This window comes from Strix uralensis, unplaced genomic scaffold (genome assembly GCF_047716275.1).
Source record: "Strix uralensis isolate ZFMK-TIS-50842 unplaced genomic scaffold, bStrUra1 scaffold_215, whole genome shotgun sequence".
NCBI classification, from domain to species: Eukaryota; Metazoa; Chordata; class Aves; order Strigiformes; family Strigidae; genus Strix; species Strix uralensis.
In genome coordinates this window covers 143,295-152,401 of record NW_027436825.1, presented here as the reverse complement: position 1 = coordinate 152,401, position 9,107 = coordinate 143,295, and the positions used below count along the sequence as shown (strand labels likewise).

At 60.5% G+C, this 9,107-nt stretch overlaps 1 protein-coding gene across 2 annotated transcripts in view; it reads right to left on the bottom strand.

Annotated features, from left to right (window-relative positions):
* Nucleotides 1-350: 350 nt before the first annotated feature.
* RNF40 (ring finger protein 40) overlaps nucleotides 351-9,107 on the bottom strand; it is a 29,677-nt gene continuing 20,920 nt past the window's right edge. For both annotated transcript variants that reach the window (XM_074857448.1, XM_074857449.1), the window contains exons 15-20: nucleotides 8,909-9,058; nucleotides 7,427-7,639; nucleotides 4,517-4,642; nucleotides 4,274-4,414; nucleotides 2,925-3,026; nucleotides 351-2,112 (exon numbers count right to left, since the gene is read on the bottom strand). In XM_074857448.1, the coding sequence (XP_074713549.1) occupies nucleotides 1,936-2,112; nucleotides 2,925-3,026; nucleotides 4,274-4,414; nucleotides 4,517-4,642; nucleotides 7,427-7,639; nucleotides 8,909-9,058 (909 nt within the window). In that variant the 3' untranslated portion in view covers nucleotides 351-1,935. The remainder of the gene's footprint in view (nucleotides 2,113-2,924; nucleotides 3,027-4,273; nucleotides 4,415-4,516; nucleotides 4,643-7,426; nucleotides 7,640-8,908; nucleotides 9,059-9,107) is intronic.

The following is a 9,107-nucleotide window of genomic DNA, read 5'->3' as shown; positions in this document are numbered from 1 at the left end:
GGGGGATGGTCCTCCAGGACTCTATGGTCTCCGAATGGGTCAGTCTAGGAGGGAGGGCCTCCAACTCAACGGCCTCCCACGGGTGCCCTCTAGAAGAAATGTCCTCCAGCACTCTATGGTTGCCAACATGGCACCACAGCTCTATGGTACCACGGGGCGCTCTAGGACCCCGCAGGTGATGCAGACACTCTGGTGCCTCTTCCCGGCCTCTCTATGGTAACAGGGGCTCCTCAAAGCTGTCCCCCCCCCCAGTCTCTATGGTCACATGGCCCTCTGGACCCTCCTCCCCCCTCCTCTCTATGGTCTCACCTCCCCTTGGGGCCCCCCCAGCAGCCACACGCAGTCACGGCAACAGCTCCAAGCGCTTTATTGGGGGGCGGTGGGGCCACCCATAGGTCACCACAGGGCACCCCTAGGTGCTGTGGGGCACCCACAGGTGTCATGGGGCACCCACAGGGTCACCACAGGGCTCAGCTGACACAGACACGAAGCAAGCTGTGGTCCTCCAAGGTGGCCTTGACCCACCTCCAAGAGCCGGGGTTGACCGCGGGGCACCCATGGGTGCTGTGGGTGGCTATGGGGCACCCACAGGTCTCATGAGGCACCCATGTGTGGCCCAGGATCACCGTGGGGTTCAACTAACACAAACACAGAGGAAAACATGGTCCCCCAAGGTGGCCTTGATCCACCTCCAAGACCCGGGGTTGACTGTGGGGCACCTATGGGTGCTGTGGGTCGCTATGGGGCACCCATAGGTGGCCCAGGATCACCGTGGGGTTCAACTAACACAAACACAGAGGAAAACATGGTCCCCCAAGGTGGCCTTGATCCACCTCCAAGACCCGGGGTTGACTGTGGGGCACCTATGGGTGCTGTGGGTCGCTATGGGGCACCCATAGGTGGCCCAGGATCACTGTAGGGTTCAACTAACACAAACACAGAGGAAAACATGGTCCTCTAAGGTGGCCTTGATCCACCTCTAAGACCCAGGGTTGACTGTGGGGCACCCATGGGTGCTGTGGGTCGCTATGGGGCACCCATAGGTGGCCCAGAATCAGTGTGGGGTTCAACTAACACAAACACAGAGAAAACCATGGTTCTCCAAGGTGGCCTTGACCCACTTCCAAGACCCAGGGATGGGCAAGAAGCCCCTGCCATTGGCTGGGGAGCACCCATGGGTGCCCTGGGTTGCTATGGGGCACCCACAGGTCTCATAGGGCACCTATGGGTGGCCCAGGATCACAGTAGGGTTCAACTAACACAAACACAGGGGAAAACACAGTCTTCCAAGGTGGCCTTGACCCACCTCCAAGACCCGGGGTTGACCATGGGGCATCTATGGGTGACCGTGGGGCACCCAGGGTTGACTGTGGGGCAGCCATGGGTGCCGTGGGTCGCTATGGGGCACCCATGGGTGGCCCAGAATCAATGTGCGGTTCAACTAACTCAAACACAGGGGAAAACATGGTCCTCCAAGGTGGCCTTGACCCACTTCCTAGGCCCACAGTTGGGTAAGAAGCACCCGACGTTGGTCAGGGAGCACCCATGGGTGCCGTGGGTCGCTATGGGGCACCCATGAGTGGCTCAGGATCATCATGGGGTTCAACTAACACAAACACAGAGGACACCAAGGTCTTCCAAGGTGGCCTTGATCCACCTCCAAGACCTGGGGTTGACCATGGAGCATCTATGGTTGACTGTGAGGCACCCATGATTGACGGTGGGGCACCCATGGGTGCCATGGGGCACCCATAGGTGGCCCAGGATCACCGTAGGGTTCAACTAACACAAACACAGAGGAAACCACGGTCCTCCAAGGTGGCCTTGACCCACTTCCAAGGCCCACGGTTGGGCAAAGAAGCCCCTGCCGTCGGCCGAGGAGCACCCAGGGGTGCCGTGGGGCACCCCTGGGTGCCATGGGGCGGCCGCGGGGGCTCAGCTGATGTAGACGCGGTGGAAGTCGTGGGCGCCGAAGGCGGCATTGCACTTGGGGCACTTGCGCTGGCGGGTGTCGTAGCGGCTCTTGACGCACTCGAAGCAGAAGACGTGAAAGCACTTGGTGAGGACGGCGTCCTTCTTGCGGGCGTTACAGCACGGGCAGGTCAGGCGGGCCTGAGGGGGTAGGACAAGATGGCCGTCAGCACCCTCCCCACCACCTTCTAGCACCCATGGGTGCTCCAGGACTACCCGTGGTCTTGCAGGAGCACCCATGGTTCTCCAGGCCCAACCTGAGAAGTTACAACCCTACGGGAGGTGGTGGAGAGGGAAGGGGGAGGGCGGGACAAGATGGCTGCTGGCCCTGTCATGTGACCTGTAGGACTCATGGGTGCTCCAGTCCCACCCAAGGTTCTCCAGTACCCACCTAAGGGTCCTCCAAGGCCACCCATGGTCCTCCAGCCCCACCCAAGGTCCTCCAACGCCACCCAAGGGTCCTCCAACCCCACCCAAGGGTCTTCTAACCCCACCCAAGGTTCTCCAAGCCCCACCCAAGGTCCTCCAGCATCCACCCAAGGTCCTCCAAGGTCACCCAAGGGTCCTCCAAGGTCACCCAAGGATACTCCAACCCCACGCAAGGCCCTCCAGCACCCACCCAAGGGTCCTCCAAGGTCACCCAAGGGTCCTCCAACCCCACCCAAGGCCCTCCAGCACCTACCCAAGGTCCTTCAACCTCACCCAAGTGTCTCCAGCACCCACCCAAGGTCTTCCAGCACCCACTCAAGGGTCCTCCAACCCCACCCAAGGTCCTCCAGTACTCACCCAAGGTCCTCCAGCTCTCCATTGAGGTTCTCCAACCCCACCCAAGGGTCCTCCAACCCCACCCAAGATCCTCCAGCTGCCTCGATCCACCCAAGATCCTCCAGGGTGCCCCCCCCACAGCCCTTCCCACCCCCCGCAGCACCCATGGGTGCCCCCCACCCCTGTACCCGATACTCCTTGATCTCCTCCTGGAGGATCTGGTCGGCGTCGGCGTAAACCTCCACCTTCCGCTGCTTCTCCAGCTTCCGACGCAGCCGCGACAGCTCCTCCTGCGGCGATGGCGGGGGGCGGTGAACGGTGGGTCCCTATAGACCCCCTATAGATCCCCACAGACCCCCTATAGATCCCCACAGACTCCCTACAGGTCCCTGAAGACCCCTACAGGTAAATCTCTTGTAGGTACCCACACAGCCCCTATAGGGCCCCACAGACCCCCTATAGGTCCCCATGGACCCCCTATAGATCCTTGTGGACTCCCTAAAGGTGTCTGAAGACCCCTATAGGTAGATCCCACGTAGGGAACCACAGAGCCCCTATAGGGCCCCACAGAGCCCCTATAGATCCTTGTAGACCCCCTACAGGTCCCTGAAGACCCCTATAGATAAATCTCTTGTAGGGAGCCACAGAGCCCCTATACAGCCCCACAGACCCCCTACAGGTCTCTACAGACCCCCTATAGGTCCTCGTAGACCCCCTATAGGGCCCCGTAGAACCGTATAGGGCCCAACAGAGTCTCTATGGGTCCCACAGACCTTCTATAGGGACCCTCAAAGCACCTATAGGTCCCCGTAGACCCCTTACAGCGTCCCAGAGAACCCGCGTGATCTCCTTTAAGTCCTTTTAGACACCCTATAGGAGCCCATAACGCCCCCTGCAGCACCCCACAGCACCCCCAGGAGCCCTATAAGGTTCCTCCAGCCACCCTATAGCCCCCATATCCTCCTCCACATCCCCTATAGCACCCATACGCACCCAAGAGTCCCCAAACCACCCCATAACCCCCCAGAGCCCACACAACACCCCTCAGAGCCCCCCCAGACCCCTATAAGGCCCCTCCAGCCACCCTATAGCCCCATATCTCCTTCCACATCCCCTATAGCCCCCATACCTCCTTCCACATCCCCTATAGCCCCCATATCCCCCTCCACATCCCCTATAGCACCCATAGGCACCCTACAGAGTCCAGTAGCGTCCCCAAATCACCCCATAACCCCCCCAGAGCCCACACAACACCCCTCAGAGCCCCCATGGACCCCTATAAGGCCCCTCCAGCCACCCTATAGACCCATATCTCCTTCTACAGCCCCTATAGCCCCCATATCCCCCTCCACGTCCCCTATAGCCCCCATATCCCCCTCCACATCCCCTATAGCACCCATAGGCACCCTACAGAGTCCCGTAGCGTCCCCAAGCCACCCCATAAGCCCCCCCCAGAGCCCACACAACACCCCTCAGAGCCCCCCCAGACCCCTCTACGCCCCCTCCCCCTATGGATGCCATAGGGTCCTCCCCTCACCTGGGCCCGTTTGAGGCTGAGCGACTCCTTCTCCTTGGCCGCCCGGTTCTCGGCAGCGCAGGCCTGGAGCTCCCGCAGCCGCGCCTGGACGTGCTCCCCCTGCGCCCGCAGGTCCTCCGCCAGCTGCGCCGCCTCCACCGCCTGCGCGCCCACAGCTCGGGGTCCCCAACCGGCCTCGGCGTCACCCCCCAACAAATCTGGGGGACCCCCCCCACCCCCCCACCCCCCCCCGGATTCTCCCACCTTCCTCTTGTTGAGCTCCAAGGCCTGGGAGCGCAGCGCCAGCTCCTTCTCCACCGCCGCCAAGCTGCTCTGCAGGCCCCGCTCCTTCTCCTCCAGCTTCTGCACCACCAGCAGTTGGGCGTCCACCTAAGGACAAACCCCCCCAACTCCACATGGATGGGGACACCCCAAAACTCTTGGGGACCCCCCCGAGATATCTGGGGACATGCCCCGGACAACCTGTGTCTTGCCTGGATAATTGGGTTCCACCTGGGCCTTTGGGGTGGGAACCTGCTCCACCATCTTCTTCTTCTTCTGGACATCTTGGTTCCTCCAGCCCCCCAAATATCGGGGTTCCCCTCAACCCCCCGGACCTCCTCGAACCCCCAAGACCTCCCTGAACCTCTGGGACCTCCCTAAACCCCTGGGTTCCACCTGGGCCTTGATGGTGAGAACCTGCTCCACCATCTTCTTCTTCTTCTGGACATCTTGGTTCCTCCAGGTCCCCAAATATCGGGGTTCCCCTCAACCCCCCGGGACCTCCTCGAACCCCTGGGACCTCCCTGAACCTCTGGGACCTCCCTGAACCTCTGGGTGCTCCCCAAACCTCTGGGTTCCACCTGGGCCTTGGTGAGAACCTGCTCCACCATCTTCGTCTTCTTCTGGACATCTTTGGTCCCTCCAGCCCCCCAAATATTGGGGTTCCCCTCAACCCCCTGGACCTCCTTGAACCCCCTGGACCTCCTCGAACCCCCAAGACCTCCCTGAACCCCTGGGTTCAACCTGGGCCTTGATGGTGAGAACCTGCTCCACCATCTCATTCTTCTTCCGGACATCTTTGGTCCCTCCAGCCCCCCAAATATCGGGGTTCCCCTCAACCCCCCAGACCTCCTCGAACCCCTGGGCCCTCCCTGAACCCCTGGGTTCCCCCTGGGCCTTGATGGTGAGAACCTGCTCCACCATCTTGTCCTTCTTCTGGACATCTTGGTTCCTCCAACTCCCTAAATATCGGGGTTCCCCCGAACCCCCTGGACCTCCTCGAACCCCCAAGACCTCCCTGAACCTCTGGGACCTCCCTGAAACTCTGGGTGCTCCCCAAACCTCTGGGTTCCACCTGGGCCTTGATGGTGAGAACCTGCTCCACCATCTCGTCCTTCTTCTGGACATCTTGGTTCCTCTAGCCCCCCCAAATATCAGAGTTCCCCCGAACCCCCTGGACCTCCCTGAACCCCTGGGACCTCCCTGAACCTCTGGGTCACACTTGAACCCCTGGGTCCTCCACAAGCTCCTGGGTCCCACTTGGGCCTTGATGGCGAGAACCTGCTGCACCATCTCATCCTTCTTCTGGACATCTTGGTTCCTCCAGCCCCCCCAAAATATGAGAGTTCCCCCAAACCTCCTGGACCTCCTTGAACCCCTGGGACCTCCCTGAAGCTCTGGGTGCTCCACGAACCCCTAGGTTCAACCTGAGCCTTGGTGGTGGGAACCTGTTCCACCATCTTGTTCTTCTTCTGGGCGTCTTGTTTCCTCCAGGTCCCCAAAATATTGGGGTTCCCCAGGACATCTGGGGACCCCTGGAGCTCCCTGAACCCCTGGGACCTCCCCAAACCTCTGGGTGCTCCTTAAACTCCTAAGTTCTTCTTGGACCTTGATGGTGAGAACCTGCTCCACCATCTTGTCCTTCTGGACATCTTGGTTCCTCCAGGTCCCCAAATATCAGGGTTCCCCTCAACCCCCCTGGATTATCTGGGGACCCCTGAACCTCCCTGAACCCCTGGGACCTCCCCAAACTCCTGGGTCCCACCTGGGGCTTGATGGTGAGAACCTTCTCCACCATCTTGTCCTTCTTCTGGACATCTTGGTTCTTCTAACTCCCTAAATATCGGGGTTCCCACGAACCCCCTGGACCTCCTCAAACCCCTGGGACCTCCCTGAACCTCTGGGTGCTCCCCAAACCTCTGGGTTCCACCTGGTCCTTGATGGTAAGAATATGCTTCACCATCTTCGTCTTCTTCTGGACATCTTGGTTTCTCCAGCCCCCCCAAATATCAGAGTTCCCCCAAATCCCCTGGACCTCCCTGAACCCCTAGAACATCCCTGAACCTCTGGGACCTTCCTGAACCCCTGGGTTCAACCTGGGCCTTGATGGTGAGAACCTGCTCCACCATCTTGTCCTTCTTCTGGACATCTTGGTTCTTCCAGCCCCCAAATATCGGGGTTCCCCTCAACCCCCTGGACCTTCTCGAACCCCTGGGACCGCCCTGAACCTCTGGGACCTCCCTGAACCTCTGGGTGCTCCCTGAACTTCTGGATCCCACCTGGGCCTTGATGGTGAGAACCTGCTCCACCATCTCGTCCTTCTTCTGGACATCTTGGTTTCTCCAGCCCCCCAAATATCGGGGTTCCCCTCAACCCCCCAGACCTCCTCGAACCTCTGGGACCTCCCTGAACCCCTGGGTTCTACCTGGGGCTTGATGGTGTGAACCTGCTCCACCATCTTGTCCTTCTTCTGGACATCTTGGTTCCTCCAACTCCCTAAATATCGGGGTTCCCCCGAACCCCCTGGACCTCCTCGAACCCCCAAGACCTCCCTGAACCTCTGGGACCTCCTGAACCTCTGGGTGCTCCCCAAACCTCTGTGTTCCACCTGGGCCTTGATGGTGAGAACCTGCTCCACCATCTCATCCTTCTTCTTGATATCTTGGTTCCTCCAGCCCCCCAAACATCGGGGTTCCCCTCAACCCCCTGGACCTCCTCAAACCCCTGGGACCTCCCTGAACCTCTGGGACCTCCCTGAACCCCTGGGTTCCCCCTGGGCCTTGATGGTGAGAACCTGCTCTACCATCTTGTTCTTCTTCTGGAAATCTTGGTTCCTCCAACCCCCCAAATATCGGGGTTCCCCCAAATCTCCTTGAACCCCTGGGCTCCCACCTGGGCCTTGAGGGCGAGAACCTGCTCGGCCAACTCGTCCTTCTCCTCCCGCAGCAGCTTGTGGATCTGGTTGGCCTTGATCCTCTCCGACATCAACTTGAAGTTGGCGTCGTCCTTCTCCCGCAGCTGCTGCAGCAGCCGCAGGTTCTGCTCCTGCATGTCCTCGAAGGCCTGGCCCGTCACGTCCATCTCCGACAGCAGCGCCTCCTCCTCCTGCCCCGCCCCCGAGGGCAAGATGGCCGCCGTGAGGTCACGCCCCAGCCCCTGTGACCTCATCGCCCACCGCTGACCCACTGTTGACCCACCATTGACCCACTGTTGACCCACCACTGACCCACTGTTGACCCATCGTTGACACGTTGACCAGTTAACCCACCATTGACCCACCACTGACCCACCTTCACCCACGCCCATCACGTCCATCTCTGACAGCAGCGCCTCCTCCTCCTGCCCTGCCCCCAGGGGCAAGATGGCCACCACGAGGCCATGCCCCAGCCCCCCCGTGACCTCATCGTCCACCATTGACCCACCGTTGACCCACTATTGACCCATCGTTGACCCACCGTTGACCCACTGTTAACTCACCGTTGACCCATTACTGACCCACTGTTGACCCACTGTTGACCCACCATTGACCCACTGTTGACCCATCAATGACCCATTATTGACCCACCGTTGACCCACTGTTGACCCACCGTTGACCCTCCACTGACCCATTATTGACCCACTGTTGACCCATTATTGACCCACTGTTGACCCATTATTGACCCACTGTTGACCAACCATTGACCCACCGTTGACCCATCACTGACCCACCATTGACCCACCATTGACCTGTTGACCCACCACTGACCCACCGTTGACCGTTGACCCACTATTGACCCATCGCTGACCCACCATTGACCCATTATTGACCCATTATTGACCCATTGACCCGCTGACCCATTATTGACCCACTGTTGACCCATTATTGACCCACTATGACCAACCATTGACACACCATTGACCCACCATTGGCCCACCGTTGACCCACTGTTGACCCACCACTGACCCATTATTGACCCATCGTTGACTCACCATTGACCCACCGTTGACCCACCATTGACCCACCGTTGACCCACCACTGACCCATCGTTGACCCATCATTGAACCATTATTGACCCACTATGACCAACCATTGACCCACTGTTGACCCATTATTGACCCATTATTGACCCACCGTTGACCCACCATTGGCCCGTTGACCCACCATTGATCCACTGTTGACCCATTATTGACCCACCATTGACCCACCGTTGACCCACCTTCACCCGCACCCATCACATCCACCTCCAACACCAGCTCCTCCTCCTCCCGCCCCGCCCCTGGGGGCAAGACGGCCACCGCACCGCCACGCCCCATCCCCCCACGACCTCATCACCCACCGTTGACCCCCCCAATGTCTCAGGCCCCCCCCCCCGCCCCGGGGGAGGCCCCGCCCACCTGCTTGGTGGCCGCCAGCTTGCGCTGGAGGTGCTCGATCTGCTCCTCGGCCTGGCGCAGGCGCCGCAGGGCCTCCTCGTCCGCCAGCTTCTTGCTCTCGCGCCGCTCCCGCTCCTCCAGCTCCCGCGCCCGCCCGCGCAGCTCCTCCGCCTGCCGGGACCGGGGGGGGCGTGGCCGATGACGTCACGGGGTGGGGCGA